Source organism: Musa acuminata, chromosome BXJ2-4 (genome assembly GCF_036884655.1).
Source record: "Musa acuminata AAA Group cultivar baxijiao chromosome BXJ2-4, Cavendish_Baxijiao_AAA, whole genome shotgun sequence".
NCBI lineage: Eukaryota > Viridiplantae > Streptophyta > Magnoliopsida > Zingiberales > Musaceae > Musa > Musa acuminata.
Window position 1 is genome coordinate 36,845,172 of NC_088341.1, and position 18,095 is coordinate 36,863,266.

Genomic DNA, 18,095 nt, shown 5'->3' on the forward strand with positions numbered 1-18,095 from the left:
TACGGCCAATTACCAAGAAGATCATAGTCCTGGAAAATATTTTCCTGGTTCTCGAGGATGCGAAAAACATGAAATGGTCTGACATCTTTGGTTCCAAAAGAGTGAGCTATTGGAAGTGCCCAGACAAGGCTTAGCAAATTGGCTGCCCTTTTGTCCTGGTGACTTATATATCACAAGTTAAAGAGTTCCAATTTTTTAAGCACAAGTAGGAAAACAATGTAAATCATATGGTTTGAGCAATGAGGTTCAGATTGATCAATACATTCACTACACACCCATTCTCATCTGTTGATTTGCATAGCATCATATGAAGTGAACAATTTAGAACACAAAAGAAAAGAAAACTAGAGCAAAAGACGCAGGCAGTAGGATTGTGAGACAGCAACAGCATTGAAATCTCACACACCATAACACTACCAAATTCATCATTGAGAGCACATTTTAGTGGACTATTACACTTAGAGACTAAAATTGCAGCAAATGTAATCTCGCAAGCCAGTAGACACATGAAGATGGAATCAATTGCAGCTATTAATATCGCAATCCATCATCTTGAGAATCTTCTCTTCGACTAATGGTGTAAAGAGACCACGAAAAGAAGAATCATGCAGGAGATCACTGCCATAGCGAAGAACAAGGGGGCAAAGACGGCTCACCTCCGGCTTCCGACTCTAAACCCTCGAGGCGTCGGCTTCCGGACAGCGCCTCTCTCGCCCTCCTCAGCAGCTTCTCCTCTGTCCCCTTGGAGTTGGCGCCGGATCGACCCCGCAGAGGGGAGGTGGATAGATTATTTGATTTTGGATTTGGTTTCAGGAGGCGGAAATCGTGAGGGAAGTTGGAGATTATATTCCTTGGGCCGAGGAGCGACGAGGAGGCCGGCGAATGAAGCGGTGAGATTAGATTCCATCGTCGTCGGTCCGTTATCACGCCGTGGGATGGGGGAGGAGAACACCGTGAGAGTGGATAAACTATAACGTAATTCCTCCAACCCGTCTTTTCTCACCCGTTAAATTACCTAATTTTTAGTTCGACAACCATAACGCATAAGTGGGTCCCGAAGGGTATTTCCAATGTTCGTATTCCACGTTGACCCATATGCGTCACCGTCCGCATATGGAAGCCTTCTTTTATGAAACTCCGCCGTCACCGTCTCTCTCGCCCGCTCACTCTCTCGTAGACTCGCATACTGGAGATTGGAAGGATACACGATTGCGATGGCGATGGTGGCCTCCTTGTCGTCGATGGCGGTCGGCACCGCAGCGAAACTCAAAGCAAAGCCTCATCTTCTGGCCCCCAAAACCCTAACCCTCCAAAACGCTCCGTCGACCATTTCCTTCCGATCCTACCAAACCCTCACCACCATTTCCATCCCCTCCAAAAACCCCTTGCTTCCTCCCATTAAATCTTTGCCGCCGCCGCTGGAATATGAAGCTACCTCCGGGAGCCTTAAGTCCCGCCTCGCTGCTGGCGAGACCCTCTACGGCCTCTTTCTCCTCAGCGCCTCTCCTACCCTCGCCGAGATCGCCGGACTCGCCGGCTACGACTACGTGGTCGTCGACATGGAGCACGGCTCCGGGGGCATCTCCGATGCCCTCCCCTGCCTCCGCGCCCTAGCCGCCACGCGCACCCCCGCCGTGCTCCGCCTTCCTGAGCCCTCCGCCACCTGGGCCAAGAAGGCCCTCGATCTTGGTCCCCAGGGCATTATGTTCCCCATGGTGGATACTCCCGCCGCAGCCGCACACGCTGTCGCTTGCTGCCGCTTCCCGCCGCGTGGCATCCGCGGCTCCGCGCACACCGTCGTCCGCGCCTCCGCCTACGGCCTCGATGACGGCTACCTCACCCGCTGCGAGGAAGAGATCCTGGTGATGTGCCAGGTGGAGTCGTTCGACGCCGTGGCGGAGATCGAGGCGATCGCCGCTGTCGAGGGAGTCGACGTGGTGCAGATGGGCCCTATGGATCTCAGCGCGAGCATGGGGTACCTGTGGGATCCTGGGAACAGGAAGGTGAGGAAAGTGCTGAGGGATGTGGAGAGGAAGGTGCTGGGAGTGAGGAAGACGCGGACGGAAGCCGACGCCGCGGCGGAGGGTGGCGGCGCCGGCGGTCCATACCTAGGGGGGTTTGCGATGCCGCACGATCCGCCGGAGGAGCTGAAGGCGAGGGGGTACCACCTGGTGGCGGGGGCAGTGGACGTGGGGCTGTTCCGACGGGCTGCAGTGGAGGACGTGCAGCGGTTCCGGCTGGTGCAAACGGAGATCGGCGAGGAGGAGGACGAGTTCGAGAAGCCCCGGGAAGAGTCGTACTGGAGCGAGTGAGACGAGTCACAGAATTCAACGGTTCAACCCAAACCGGTGTAGTGAGTTGACCCAGTAAGATCTCTCTGGTGAGTCGCAAATGGACAATGTTGCCCCATAGCATAGACTGAGTTTACTTAGGAAAACATCTGCTCTTGATATGTTTATTTATCGTTCTAATGTGCATTTTTCATTTAGTTGTTGCAGCATATTTCAATGAACTCTTTCTAATTGATAACTTAGCAACTTCCTGCAATAATTATCATACAGAAAGATGCCAAAGGATTGTTTGTGGAAATTTTTTTTGTCATGAACTTTTACATTTTAATAGATTGTCACATAGGATGCCAATGTGCCTAAACCATTCGAGAAATTTTCGATAGAAAACTCGCGAGATAGAATATATTCTTTCTTCACTTGCAACAAAAAACAAGTTAATTTTTGAACTTTATAAGTAGTTATTTGTTAGGCAGTTGATATTATTTTTGGTTTTTTTAATCCCATTTACCAAGTAAAAGTATTTCTGTTTTCTCTTGGACTGTTTCTCAAGATTTGCTTGTTATGGTACTGTATCTATCATATATTATCTAACATGCATGAAAACAATCATAGTAGAATTCAAAAGATAACAGTAGACCTCATCAATATCATTTTACATTTTCTATGTTCATTTTTCATTCTGCTGATTATTAAGTTTGTGACATGTAGCAAGGTGACTAATAATGATTAAACAAAGACTAGCTATGACAGTTTGTCCATTTAACATATTTCTCAGCACATTAAGCTCTGATATTAAGTTTGTGCAGCATTACTGTTTGCAATTTGTCAATATTTTTAGTCCATAATGCAAGATGAAAATGTTGTTAAATCTTTAGTTACGGTAATCAACCAGAGCTTCAAATTGTAGGATTAAATCATCAATATGCAGGGAGCTTTCCTCTTGATAATTACTTTAAGTCAGAAATCACACAATCATTGCTTTCTTCTCAAACCTCCATGGGCTTTATCATTGCTTTGCAAAGTGCAAAGCGCAAACAGCAGTTAAGAATCAAGCATGCTGAGTTTTTTAGTTTCTGCTTCACTCTCCAAGGCCTACATTGAGATAGATATCCTCCGTGAGCCTTAAGAAAACACTCTCCACATTCGCAACAACAATGGCAGATGCGTCTGAGATGAGGAGTCAGTGGCTGTGGGTTTGTTTGTGGTTGCTCCAAGTTCCTTGACCCATCTGGCAGCATGATCAGATGTTGAACACCTTCATATAGCAACCATTTAAGGAACATAGTTTCTTCCTATAATTTACATCACAGAGTGGGTCATAATATCTTCCTTTGACTCATGCAGCTCTTTCTATTGTGCATGCTCCTATATTTTCTACTGCACTCCAAACACAGTTAATCTCGGCTTTTTTTTCATCTTCCAGCACTGTCACTTCTATACCAAATGCATGTTTTGGCTTATAAAAACTATGTTTCGAGTAATATTCACTAAAAGTTGGGGAGGAGTTAAAAGTTGTTCCAGAGTTACTTGGGCTTTCATCAGAGTGACAGCATCAGGGAATCAGGTAGGATTTATGAGTAATTCGGTGGGATTTTTGTGGATGTATATGAAATGCAAGTTTGGGCTTATTCAGACTATATTTTGAGTAATATTGATTAAAATTGAGTGGAATTTAGGAAAAATCCAATGGAATTGTTGACTAGGTTGGATGTATTGAAATGCATGTTTTGGCTTATACAATATTGACTAAAATTGAGAATGCATCTGGTCATTCAATAGTGTTTATCTAGTTTTTATGCCTTCTGAATTGAGCAAAGAAATCTAGTACCAAAAAAAGAGTTTTGGTTTCTTGTATGTTTCACAAAATGCATAGAACTGAATGTCTAATCCTTGCACTCTGCAACATAATAATCTTTGCAACCATTGGCTCTTACTTCTTTTGTTTTGCAAGCAACTTGTTGTTTATGAATCATTTAGAGCTATTCGGAGCATCATTTTGACATACCAAAGTTTTGTGATCAAAAGTATAAGGTAATTTGTATATAGGGCATCGTGATGATATTTTTAGATGCTATAATTATTATTAGTAGTAGGATGATAGGTTGTCATTGCTCTCAACTAGTTGTGACATTATGACTTCTTGGTGGCATGGGCAAATAAGTATGTTGAAAGCATGGCATCTAATAGCTACTTTATCTTCATTGTTTGACTTCTGTGACAGTAGGTTCTAGCAGATCTATTTCTAATTTATGTTCAACACAAGAAGAATTTAGGCATTTAAGTGGTGGCCAATGTTAGCCTAAATCTTACTCTTTATGTAGAGAGATCCATCATTCAAGTCCAACTCAATCCCTGCAGCAACAAATCATGGGTTAGGCCAATGTCCAACCTAAAGTGGGAATTTGCTGAGCTTCCACTCAATCCCTCACCTAACCCCAATTACATGCCCAAAGCTGTGCATGGCTTCTGCTAAATACATCTGAAGCTCTATTCACATGTTCTAAAATGACACAACAAAATAAAATGCTCTGTACACCAACTCTTTCCACAGGAATCTTCCAGTGTTTGCAGTAAGCTTTCAGGCACATGTGATCTGAGAGAACACTGTCAATGATTGTTGACCAACAAGTCAATTGATTAGCTGTTTCATTGTCTGGTGTAAGCAATGAAGTCAATGCATCCCCATTTCTTGTTCCCATTTGACTGAAGTATTGGTCAATAAAAGTCAAAGCCAAGTATGGCATCCATGGAGTTTTGCCTACCTCCACTCTCAGCAAATTGAAGGCCATGACAGGAGTAGGAAACCTACCAAATTTCTTATAGCAGTAGCACTCATGAAATGGCACCAGTGGAATCACCAACTTGGTGCACATCAATGTCCTTTCCTTGCTGCCATCATTCTTTTCACATCTTAAACAAATCCTTCACAGTGTGTCATTCCCTATGTTTTTGTGTGATTAAGCTGGGTTTGCTATTTGTGTGTGTGTGTGTTAACAAAACAACCTTTTTTTCTCTCATTGTTTTTCCCAACAGTGCATAATGTCAATGTAAAAAATGGTGTATTGTTAACTCTATTATCAACTAATTTGTTGAAGTACAAAAGAAATATGTATTTGATTTTATTGATTTAAGTTATTAAGGACATCTCTTTATCATACTTATGTTTTGCTATACAAAATTTATGAACTTAGTATAGTATAATCTAAACAGATTAGGATATTTGTTTCAAGGATTTACACCCAAACAATTGCTAATTTGGCAAATGAAATACTTGGTTTTAGGTTGCTTCAATCTTTATGAACCAGTAAGATGGTTGTACATAAATCTCATATCCCCAGCCAACATGCATACTACCAAGGAATTAATGATATAAGAATATTATATCCAATATTTTTGCAGAGGAATAAATTACAATTCAACTAGGAAAACCCAAAGACTTTGATTTTTCATAAGGTGCCGGCGGAGTCCTAAGAGCAACATTCGTCGATCCCCGATCCCTGGACTTTTAATGATGATGTGTTCCGTTAACATAAATTTATCGTCTAACAATCACTCAAAGTTCAGATCTATTTATTATTCTAGGATACTTCATTATGATATCACGTATATTAATCTTTTATCGTCATATCTCATTACGGTCATTTCTTATCATTTTTATAAATTATCATTAGCATTACACTAATTTCGAAGTCATTACATTTTTTTTTTGTGATAATCTCTCATCAACAATCCCCTAATCATCCAATTTAAGGCTTATTTTGTTAATAACAATTTCCACAGGGGTGTATCTGAAAAGAAAAAGAGAAACCCTATATTAAGACTAAGTGAGTGACACACAGCTTTTATTTTTTATTTTTATATTTGATTAATGTCTGATTTAATTAAGCACACGTTCTCGGCGCCTGAAGCAACCGAGTGGTGACGTCTATATTTATCCCCCCCACATCCCCCAACGAAGCGGTCGATCGCTCAACACTTCCGCTCGCCCTCCCTCTTCTTCTCCTCCGCCATTCCTCCTTTCCCCTGCGACTCGAAGGGCACCGCACAATGGAGGCCTTCTACTGGCTGCTCTTCTGCTGGCTCGCCGTGGTGGTGGCGGCCATGGAGCTGAGCAAGACCAACCGGGATCGTGCCTCCACCTCCTCCGCCTTCAATTCCTTCAAGAACAACTACATCCTCGTCTACTCCCTCATGATGGGTGCGTTCCCCTCCCCCTCCCTCTGGATCTGGCGTCTCACCGCCCTCCCTCGCATCGGCCAGATCTGATCTGTTCCGAGCGTCTTATCATTAGATCGTTCGATCAGATCGCATGATTCTTCACGTTTCCCCTTCTCCTCGTGGATGCAGCTGGAGATTGGTTGCAGGGTCCATATGTGTACTACCTCTACAGCCAGTACGGATACGGCAAGGGAGACATCGGTCGGCTCTTCATCGCGGGCTTCGGATCTTCCATGCTGTTCGGAACCATCGTCGGATCTCTGGCGGACAAACAGTAAGCACTCCCTCGACCAGAAATCGATCTGGAGCGCTTGGGGCTCGTCCTCGATCTAGTGATCGTTGAGCTTCTTTTCTCGAAATGACAGGGGTCGGAAGAGAGCTTCTGTCACCTACTGCATCACCTACATCCTCAGTTGCATGACCAAGCATTCTCCGCAGTTTAAGGTCTTGATGTTGGGGCGCGTATTAGGAGGGATCGCGACGTCGCTCTTGTTCTCGGCATTCGAGTCATGGCTCGTCGCAGAACACAACAAGGTGAATCTGGATCTCACTTTTTAGATTCAAGAAATATGCTTGGTTTTGTTCAGAGAATTCCTTTCTTATTGGAGACTGGTAGGGAAAGTTCGATGATCTGTGCCACTTTTGTCTTTTCGAGTAGAACTCAGTCAGATTCTCTCATTTCGTTGTATACTGTATCTGCTGTCGCAGACACTCCTATTGACATTGTTATTGTCAGACTCTGCTTCTGGTCAAATTGCTGAACATTTTCCACGCATCTGTTTAACTTTGCAGCTTTAGAGTATTATTTATCATACATTTCATCTTTACTTTTCTTGTTAATTCCTCATCAACAGAATTACTCAAACTGGCCTTGTGACTTCAATTTTACACTGTAACTCGTTATAGATTATAAAGAGAGAGGAAGGTAAATGACAAAAGTCGGGAAGAAGAAAACATGAGAAACAATACTATACAGGATTGCAATAGATAATAAGAACCCTGTGGGGGGTGAGTTAAACAGTAAATAATTGAGTCAGTTAACTTACACAATTTCTTGAAAGATGAAGTTTGAAAAACTTGCATTGAAATGTTCAAAAAATACTCAATTTTTACAAAACATTTATTATTACTTGTAGTGTCACATAAATTCTTGGTTTCAGGCATGACATTTAACTTTATATGGAAATTAGGCATATTTTCCTTTTTCTTATTGGAATGAATTTGTACTTGTATATTCGAGATCTTTGGTTTCTATTTTATTTGTACACAAAACATGTGAACCTGAATCAGAAGTCTAAGCGTCTCCTGTAACCATCCAAGATCATGTCCTGTTGATGCTTGGAGATGAGAAACACTAATGGAACAAATGCTGAGCAGAACTCAGATACTATCCATATAATCTAGACATCTGTTATGTTAGGATCTTATATCCTTGTTATAACATGTTCCATTTCTCATGTGTCTTTCGGTGCTATAATACAGAGGGGTTTTGAACCACAATGGCTGTCCATAACTTTCTCCAAGGCTATCTTTCTTGGCAATGGCCTAGTTGCCATCATCGCTGGGTTATTTGCTAACCTACTGACGGATAACTTGGGATTTGGACCTGTTGCCCCCTTTGATGCTGCTGCATGCTTCCTTGCAATTGGCATGGCAATTATATTATCAACATGGACTGAGAACTATGGGGATCCGTCTGACAGCAAGGGTTTACTTACCCAGTTTCAGGTTGCTGCAGCGGCTATTTCTTCTGGTTGGTATTACTATGTTTCGATTGTATTTAAAGGAAATCTCATTATGGCAATCAGTAGTATGATAAAATAATGTGTTATCTCAGATGAGAAAATTGCGTTGCTGGGTGCGATACAGTCACTGTTTGAAGGTTCCATGTATACATTTGTATTCCTTTGGACCCCTGCTCTAAGCCCAAATGATGAAGACATTCCTCATGGTTTCATTTTTGCTACATTTATGCTGTCCTCAATGTTGGGTAGCTCATTTGCATCTCGACTATTGGCCCGTCCAACTCCTAGAGTTGAATCTTACATGCAGCTTGTATTCGCAGTCGCTGCAGTCACTCTCCTCCTACCTGTTATTACCAGTGTATGCCCTGCTTACTGGCTCCATCTGTGTTTCTTTCATGCATTTGTGTTCCTTTCATTCAATTGTTCTGATTTTATATATGATATGTTGCAGTTCTTAGTAGCACCATCCACAGTCAGAGGTGGGAGCATTTCTTTCGGGGGTTGTATTCAGCTTGTTGGCTTCTGTACATTTGAAGCATGTGTTGGAATATTTTGGCCATCCATTATGAAGATGAGGTCCCAATACATTCCTGAAGAAGCTAGGAGCACGATCATGAACTTCTTCCGCATTCCCCTTAACATATTTGTGTGCGTCGTGCTTTACAATGTAAGCATCCAATCACATCGTTCTGTTATCTCATTATTAGAGAAGTGGTCTTCCATGCAAAATTTGGCAATGCTCTACAAGTGAAAATTCAGGGTTTATGTATTCTGTAGCAGTTCCATTGGATGCTCCATAAGCTGGTAACATCAATGTTTCTTGTTGTCTACAGCAAGTTCCTCCGAAGCTGTAGGTTCTCACATACATAGGGATAGAAACAACCTTGCCCATAGGTTGACTTTTGTTGGAAGTCAATCTGAATCAGGTTCTACTTAGGGACCTGAATTCAACCAGCACTAAAAGAAAAACCCCCGCACTTTTTGACTGGCTTTGTACATTTGTTACAGTTTAATAGTTAATAGGGTTCCTTTTTTGACAGAAAAAGCATTTATGTTTTTTGTCATTTGCCATGTTGAATTCTGAAGACTGTTGGTTGATATTTAGGATGCATTTAGTTGAACTATTGATAAAGGTTTCTTTATTGTTTAACAAATAAAAGATTGAGGAAGCACAACATTATTGTAGTTATAAAATGATCGGTGAATTGTCAATTTGCAGGTGAGCGCATTCCCTATGACTGTCATGTTTGGCATGTGCTCTTGCTTCCTGTTCCTCGCTTCACTTCTTCAAAGGAGGCTGATGATGGTTTCTGAGATCCACAGATCAAGTAACACAGAATCTCTGATCTCTCCCTTCTGAGTGGATGAGATTTTCTCTTTTAGTCTTTAATGTTCTAAATATTTCTGTCAAAACTTGAATACAGATTAATCTTACTTGGTACTACAAAATACTGAAAGAATGTACATTATCTTAAAATTTTTAAACATACTGCATGTTTTTTAGGCATAACAATTTTCTTTAGCTGATAGTTAAAAAAGAGAATATAATACAATCTATAAATTTTGCAAATATCAGCTTTCTTTTACTGTTTATGTGTTAGTAATTAGTATTGGGAAGTGTGTAGCATAATCCAACTACAAAAAGAGACATAAAGGTAGGATTTCAGAATTTTTTTCCTAATTTTTTGTGGACAAAATGAATGTCAAAACATAGTGCTGGTAGATGATACATGCAAACTGCCAAAAACGTCATCTGCATGTTTTACATCTCAACACCAAGGCAAGAAACCAATTCACTTGTTTTGTGTTCATCACCTTTGATACGACCAACTTTCATCAAACCCACCTCCAGCAGCGAGGAATAGCATTTGATAGATTCGACCAATTATGTTGTTTATGGTTTGTGCCTTAAGCATTTTTCACTTATTTGTTCGAACTCTTCTGCTTATGATCATATGTTGGGTGACAAAAATGTCTGTGCACCCTATGGTATTTCAAGGCCTGTCAATATCCTCTCCAAGCCACAAGCCAGGGATTTCCCATTTATTAATTTGGTGATTCTCAAACCTGTTGTCATTTTCAGATCATTAAGTTAATAGGCCAAGTTGATGGGGTGAGGGACAAGCCAGGGATTTCCCATTTATTAATTTGGTGATTCTCAAACCTGTTGTCATTTTCAGATCATTAAGTTAATAGGCCAAGTTGATGGGGTGAGGGTTGCTGTTTTAAAAGTAGCTTGGAACTAGTCTTCTCAATTAAGTTCATCATTTTCGGATCATTAAGTTAATAGGACAAATTGATGGGGTGAGGGTTGCTGTTTTAAAAGTAGCTTGGAAATAATAGTCTCCACGATTAAGTTCATCATTTTTGGATCATCAACTTAATAAGCCAAGTTGATGGGGTGAGGGTTATTGTTTTTTGAAGTAGCTTGGAAATAGTCTTCTCGATTAAGTTTGAGCATGCTCCCTAGCTAGTGGTTTGTTGTGGAATCACTGTCAAACTCAAATTTTCTCGACACATTTTGATTTAGGATTGTTCCTTTTTTTTTTTGGATCAGTGCAACATATGCAGATACAGAAATCCATCAAGTTCTATTCAAATGTCAGCATATGAGTTGTTTTCTTTTCTCATATTATGATATTTTCATTGTTGTTATTTTAAGCAGAATCTCAAGATTGGACTGATATGAAGGAGAGAGATACGGAAGCAGAGCCACTGAACATTGGGTGAACAAGAAAAGATGGGAGTAACATAATAAAAAGTGGCCTTTCACCATATTGCTACTGAAATCATTTCTTGGTTCCTGTCGTTACTAATACAAAAATAAGTTTGCTGCCATGTTTAGGTGGATAAAATTGGGGACATGCAGTCATGAGGCATAGAACATCACGAGTGCAATGACTCCATATGAGGTTCCCTCTCTATTCTCATCTAAAAGGTGGTCCTGCACAAGTGCAATCCTAAGTTATACGAGTATCTCAACGTAGTGGTGATCAGTCAGTAGCCCAATTGGTTTTCTGTTCTACAATCCCTTTCTGCTGCTCCTTTCTTTTTTATCTTTTTTTTGCTTTCATGTTCTTTGATATTATATCCACGTCTGAGTCTCGTCATGTATTCAGAGAATAATTAATATTATAAGCCTTCGGAACTCGTGATTTCTATTTATAAAACGCTTCTCTATCTCTTTTTGTTACAGCAAGCAACCTGCTGTTGTTGTTTTTGACAGATCACTACCGTCTCGTGTTTCTTGTGAAACTAGTTTATCATGTTTTTTTCATGTCATCTCTCGGTACATTAAAACGTGGAAAATGATGCATGTTGTGGAGTGCACAAAACCATTCTGGCAAGGAGTAGTATCTTCTTTTCAGCAATCATCTTAATGCATAAAATAAGGAAGGAGGGATGGTAGATACACTATGAATATAGATATGCGTAGTTAGTCAATAAAGCATAGCATAAGATACTATGAATACATATGCTCAGGAGATGCTTTGAATATATGGTAAGAGAGCAGTTAGTAATGGAGATGTCAGAAGATCTTACTAAAAATTATAAACAAATATTTATTTAATGATTTTAATTTATTAAGAATAAATTACTTTTTTCAAATGATCAATGAAGTAAGTCTGCTTGTTGTTGTGCCGTCAATTTATATTTTCTATAAATAAATTGCATAATGTTCATGCAAAAAAGAATTGCCACTGCACAGAAGAAGAGAGATAGAAAGAGTGCCATTTGGTATTTATTGTAACAAAAAATAAAAATAAAAAGGTACGGAGAGATCTGCCTCCTCCCATTCCTTTCAACATATAAAGTATATAGGTCAATCAGCAAACCTGTGCAGGTGTCTCACCCTCACCTTGGGCGCGCCGGTCGCCTTGTGGACCTCTTGGGCGATCCCCCTCAGCCGCTGCTCCTCCATCTTCTTCCCCTCCTCCGACATCACCACCACCACGCGCGTCCCGCTCAGCTCGTCGCACAGCCGCACGAACTGCTCCATCACCTCCTCCACCAGCGCCGCCCTCCCCTTCCCCACCAGCATCCGCACCAGCGCCACCACGTGACGGTAAAACCCGCCGCCCTCCGCCACCCCCCTCACCACCTCCCCCTTGGCCGCCTCGTCCAGCCCTGGGTCCGCCAGCACCGGCCGGACCCCCCGCACGAGCCGCCGGAGGTCCCGCTCCGCGGCCGCGAGCGCGCCCTCGCACCGGGCGACGTCGAGGAGGGCCGCGGCGTAGCCGGTGGAGGCCGCACGGTGGACGCGGCGCGGGGTGCCGAGCGGGGTAGGGCGGTGCCGGGGCGGTGAGGGGGAGAGGCGGAGGACGGATTTGGCGTGGTGGTGGTGGGATTGAGGTCGGGCTCTGGCGGATAGGTTGGTGAAGGCAGGGATCGGGAGGGAGGAGGGGTTGGTTGAGGGCCTGAGTAGGTGATTGGGGGTGGCGGCGGTGGGGAACAAAGGGATGGCTTTGATGGAGGAGACGGGAGTGGAGAGCGTCTCCATTGGAATTGGGGGATTTGGGAGTGGAATTAGATTTGGCTTTGGTTCTCCATCTCCCGTTCGAGGTTGGTGGTGATGGCTGGGGTTGGGGAGTAAATATATGGACGAGGATGAGAGACGTGGACAAGTGACCACAAGGAGAAGGAAATCATATCAACTAATGAAAATATTAATAATAATTTTAAATATTATTCTTTTATTTATATTTTATTGGAAGAGTTAAAAAATATATAAATATAAAGAATAAGTGATGGATGGCTAATTACGTATTACACCCTTATAGTTAGTCATCTTCAGAATCTTAGTCCCTATACTTTAAGAAGTTACAATGGTATTTCTATAATTACAAAGTGAAACATTTAAGTCAATTTATAGGTTTATTTATAAAAATAAAAGATAAAAAGATAAATTTAATATTCTAGTGGTGGTGGATGGTGGTGTCGCTCACACCGACGTTAATGAAAGTGTAAAGCAATCATTTCATCGTTCTGCATCTGCGTCAGCACTCCATCACTACAGAATCAAAGTCCACTGTCGAAGCCATCATGGAGATTCATGATCTATTGAAGCAAGACTTAGAGATGTGTGCCTCCCTCACCAGTGCTAATGGCATGTCCCTCCATGTCTCTCGCCTCCTCAACCACTACACCACCATTCATTCGCGACCTAAGAGAATGTCGCTGATGCCCTCCTCAACCTCCTCATCTCCACCTGCAAGGCATTCATGTGCACCTTGAACATCCTCAATGCTCTCACTATCGCCCTCTGCCTCCTCTTCCTTGTCGTTGCCTAGTACATTACTACAACCCTTTATAGTAACACCTCCATTTTACTCTTCCCCCTCACGCTCACCCTACTATTGTCGTTGGCCAGAGCCCTCACAGTGGATGACATCAATGTCCTAATAGATATGGTGGTTGAGGGGAGTAAGATGGTAAGAGAAAATGCTACGACTACGTTGCTGAACCTAACAAAGAGTGGTGGGGGACGTCATGGATGTAGAGGGAGCGAAGGTGGCAAACTTTCCTCTGGCCAGTGGTGACAGCGGGGTGAGCGCGATTGAGAAGAGCAAGGCAAAGACATTGCTGTAAAATGTTGTGGCGACGTGTTGAGAAGCAACAAGGGAGAGGAGGTGAAGAGCGATAATGAGGGTATCAAGGATGCTCAAGGTGCACATGAGCACCGCACGGGCGGAGATGGAGAGGTTGAGGAGAGTAGTGGCGGCATTCTCTTGGGCCATGGATAAGTGGTGGTGGTTGACAAGGCGGGCGACAAGGAGAGGCACAATGTCGACATCGATGTGGGGGGGGGGGTGGCGCATCTTCGAGTCTTGCTTTGATAGACGACGAATCTCCATGATGGCTTCGATAGTAGACTTTAATTACGTGACGAGGAAGCACCGACACAAATACAGAGCGATGAAAGGGTCACTCAACAACTACGTCACATCAGCGCCAGCAATGCTATCGTTCATCACCATCGCAATGTTAAATTTATTTGTTTTAATATTTTTATTAGTAAAACTAATATCATTAGGATAAATGAAGAATTATTATGATTGACAAACTGATTATTCTCTTCACTTAGGTCATCTAACTATAGGGATAATTTTTAGATTTTTTCTTAAATATAATACATTATTTTATATAGATCAATATTCTTGAACCAAATGCATCCTAAATAACTATTTGCAAATATTCATCATAATTAAAGCATATATTTTCATATCTTAAGAAGGAACATCCCATCTTTTGAATCCAACTTCTCAATCTTGACAAGATTTGCACACGGCAAAAATAGCAAAAAAAAAATTAAAATGATTTAGAGTCACTCTCCTCCTCTCCTCCTTGACTTATTCTTAACTATTATTAGTCAGACTAACCAATCCTTTATAGTAACATATTGATTCACCAATTTTGTCACAAAAAAAACTGAAGTTTATGGAAAATAAATTTGACCATTGAAGTCTTTTTATTTGTCAAACTCTAATTTTTTGGGGAACTGATTTCATTCGCTTATGTAAGTAACACATAAATGTGATGGCACATTAGAACTGATTCCTTGTATATCAGCTTCAAAGTCACCATCCTTCACAATTTAATGCCAAATTGAAGCATTATCAGTGGCCATGGAAACTTCTGATAAGCTTCAAACCATTCCTTGTAAGTGACTCTCAAATCCAAATCTTTGTAATAGCTCACTACACCTTAATAGCATTTACTTTAGTGGAGAGGATGAATCTGGTGAGGGCTATGACCATAGGATGTCTTCACTTTGGTCTCACCTTTGATATTTTGATATTTGATTCACAGACATCTTGTAATTAGAAGAAAAAAAATCAATCCAATTAGAAATATAATCTCACTTTTGTCATAAATTTTGTAATTTCTAGTTCGAGTTATTCTAACCATTGTAAATATATATGAGGTTAGACTATCATCAATTCAACACAAAATATTATAAGCTAATGTAATATATGTAATATGACTCTTTTGATATGAGACTATCATCTTAGAATATTTTTTTATCTCATGTATATAAATATTTTTAATAATTTTAATATTCACAACCGACTAAAGTTAGCTTTATGTCTTAGTAGAACTCAATTTTTCATAAGTCATACTTTTAAGAATATAAATTATAATATATCTCATCTACTAGTTTTAACTTATAGATGCAATGATATTAATTTAAAAAATTTAAGATTATATCATAGGAAAAATATTATACTAATAAAGAATATTCTTGATTAAGGTGATGTCAAAGCAAAACATCTTTATGTTCAAAAATTATTTGGACCACATTTATTAACAAATTTGTTTGATTATCTAAATCCACTTATGAAAATATGAGGATTTAAAATCTTATCTCATATTTTTTTAATATATTAAATAGTTTATATAGTAAAAGACTTGATTGTTGATAGTAAATTCGGAGATCAAAACTCCTTTTCATTACTTATCTTTTATAAATAAAATAAAATTATTATATAAAGTGACTAAATTATTTCTAAAATTTTAATTTTCGTTGACATTATCCTATATCATTAGGTCTAGAAATGATGGTTGATGGGTGACAGAGGATTATTATCTATCAATTATCATTAAACACGTGACCTTCATGTGATGATTAAGTTATCATAGGGGAGATAAGACCTGCCGCATTGGTAACAAAAGGACACAGACAATTTGTTAGAGGCGATTAACGGTTATCTCTCGACGTAATATTTTATCATTATATAATTATGTATAAAAACTCACTTTTAACACAGTTTCGAAGGGAGGATCAGTTTTACCATTTGTGATAACATTCACCTTCTTGGGTTATTAACTTAGATGTTAGAGAGACTAGATAAAAAAAAAACTCATATGATCTTAATCTTCGTGCGCATGTAGTATCGAAAGAGTTTGACATTTATATTTCAAAAGATCTTGATCATACCTTAGTTATTCCTACGTACACGGGTTAAAATCATATTGAACTGATTGAGACATTAACGATATCTTTCAAACAATATGTTTGAATAATTCATATAGATTTTAAAACTTTTATCTCTCTCATCTCTCACACACACCCATATATATATATATATATATATAATCCGATAAGATCTGAAATAAAGATTCCAGTACGAAATATTATTAGTATATTTATAAACCCTGGGGAACACATATAACAAGGTGTCGTGGTGTAGTTGGTTATCACGTCAGTCTAACACACTGAAGGTCTCCGGTTCGAGTCCGGGCGACGCCAACTAACTTTGTATTTCTTAATTTTAATCTAAACGTGGAAAATAGTTTTTAAAATCTTATTTTTATTTTCTTATATCTAATTTGTTATAATTATTTTGCATCATTAATTTTAATTTACTTTTACTTCCTTATTTTTAAGCTAATGGTGCAAAAACAAATTTTCAAATTTGTTTGATTTTATTTTTATCTTTAATTTATATGTGACATTTCATTTTTTTATTTTCTTATTCCTATTTTAGTTTTTCTTTTTTTTGCTAAAATGATTTTTAATTTGTTGTATTTTCTTGTTTTTTACATAATGGTGGAAAAATGATTTTTATAATTTGTTTTCATTTTATTATTTGTGACCTAAAGGTGGAGGTTAGTTGGACTGCACTGCAGTGTTTGGTGTGATATCACATCAGAACCCCATTTGATTCTTGTCAACGGACTACCTAACTACCTAATCCTCTCTTCTAATCATCACAAGCAACTCAATCATGCCGGCATTTATGTCGGAGGAAGCAAAGTGGTTCACTTCACCCGCAAGAAGGATGCTTCTTTCGGTTCGAGCTCGGCAGCTTCTGCAACCTGCCCAACCTTCCCTGACTGCGGATTCCGCCAACCCGACAGTGGAGTCATCCTCTGCTGCTTGGATTGCTTCCTCGGCAACGGCGCCCTCTACCGCTTCGAGTACGGAGTCCCCCCCTCGGTCTTCCTCGCCAACCTCCGCGGCGGCACTTGCACCACCGCCGAGTCTGACCCTCCCGACTCGGTGATCGACCGAGCGATGCATCTGCTCCATAACGGGTTCGGTAGCTATGATGTGTTCGAGAACAACTGCGAGGACTTCGTTCTCTACTGCAAGACCGGTCTGCTGTTGCTGGAGGAGCGGGCAGGCGGCGTCGTTCCTTGGTGTTCCTCTGGCTGCTCTGTTCTCGACGCCGTTCAAGCTGCTGGCGGCGGGGCCTGTGGGCATGGCCGCCGTCACTGCCGGGGCGTATTGTGCAGGCCGATACATCACTGATATAGGAGTGAGGAAGGATGTGATGAAGGTGGCGGTGGACGACTTGGCTGCAACCATGGGTTGCAGGAGCTCCAATGAGAGATTGATTAGTCGGCAACGTTTCTGGTGGTTCGGGGAATGTAACATCCATTGAGGAGGAAGAAAGAGGACGGTGATGACTGCTGCTTTGCAGCTCATCACACTGCTGTGCTCATTGACTCGCTTTTCTTTTATCTCATCAATTATGTGGTTAAATGAGATGTTTATTCCTATTTAAATCCATTATAAACTTGAATTGATCTATAAATATAAAAAAAATAATTATATATCATCTTATATAATTAATTATTTTTAGTATTTTGATCTTTATATTTTTTAAATTATATTAAAATATTTATATTTATGAAAGTAAAATATTTAATTTTATTTCTCTTTTAACTTATCGATTATGTCGATGAAAATACGAGATAAAATCAATACGTATTCAGTGATAAATCATACGATATTTTCGTTAATAAGATAAGAAGAAATGAGATTAAATATTTTATTTCTATAAGTCATAATATAATTTTTGAAAGTAAAGCCGTTGAAATAATAATTAATTTT

The 18,095-nt window shown here is 40.3% G+C and overlaps 3 protein-coding genes, 1 non-coding gene and 1 pseudogene across 4 annotated transcripts; 4 read left to right on the forward strand and 1 right to left on the reverse strand.

Annotated features, from left to right (window-relative positions):
- Positions 1-1,118: 1,118 nt before the first annotated feature.
- LOC103979241 (uncharacterized) lies at positions 1,119-2,529 on the forward strand. Its single transcript, XM_009395312.3, has one exon. It carries the CDS (start codon positions 1,215-1,217, stop codon positions 2,310-2,312), a length of 1,098 nt encoding a protein of 365 aa, XP_009393587.2. The 5' UTR covers positions 1,119-1,214; the 3' UTR covers positions 2,313-2,529.
- A 3,706-nt stretch (positions 2,530-6,235) lies between these two features.
- On the forward strand, positions 6,236-11,447 carry LOC103979232 (uncharacterized). Its single transcript, XM_009395301.3, has 8 exons — positions 6,236-6,489; positions 6,639-6,783; positions 6,875-7,043; positions 7,992-8,262; positions 8,347-8,612; positions 8,706-8,921; positions 9,474-9,582; positions 10,920-11,447. The coding sequence occupies exons 1-8, from the start codon at positions 6,339-6,341 to the stop codon at positions 10,982-10,984; spliced, it is 1,392 nt and encodes a 463-aa protein (XP_009393576.1). The 5' UTR covers positions 6,236-6,338; the 3' UTR covers positions 10,985-11,447.
- Positions 11,448-11,974: 527 nt separating this feature from the next.
- Positions 11,975-12,844, reverse strand: LOC135610636 (uncharacterized). The gene has a single exon (XM_065105405.1). The coding sequence runs from the start codon at positions 12,753-12,755 to the stop codon at positions 12,078-12,080; it is 678 nt and encodes a 225-aa protein (XP_064961477.1). The 5' UTR covers positions 12,756-12,844; the 3' UTR covers positions 11,975-12,077.
- Positions 12,845-13,744: 900 nt separating this feature from the next.
- Positions 13,745-17,813, forward strand: LOC135608778 (protein LEAD-SENSITIVE 1-like; annotated as a pseudogene).
- TRNAV-AAC (transfer RNA valine (anticodon AAC)) lies at positions 16,432-16,505 on the forward strand. The gene has a single exon. It is a non-coding gene; the product is annotated as a tRNA-Val (tRNA).
- Positions 17,814-18,095: the final 282 nt, after the last annotated feature.

Bases quoted from the DNA above. Each gene is read 5' to 3' on its own strand.
- LOC103979232 (XM_009395301.3), top strand. From the start codon at position 6,339: ATGGAGGCCTTCTACTGGCTGCTCTTCTGCTGGCTCGCCGTGGTGGTG. The intron at 6,490-6,638 runs GTGCGTTCCCCT...TCGTGGATGCAG, and splicing joins CGTCTACTCCCTCATGATGG to CTGGAGATTGGTTGCAGGGT. The intron at 7,044-7,991 runs GTGAATCTGGAT...GCTATAATACAG, and splicing joins TCGTCGCAGAACACAACAAG to AGGGGTTTTGAACCACAATG.
- LOC103979241 (XM_009395312.3), top strand. From the start codon at position 1,215: ATGGCGATGGTGGCCTCCTTGTCGTCGATGGCGGTCGGCACCGCAGCG.
- LOC135610636 (XM_065105405.1), bottom strand. From the start codon at position 12,755: ATGGAGACGCTCTCCACTCCCGTCTCCTCCATCAAAGCCATCCCTTTG.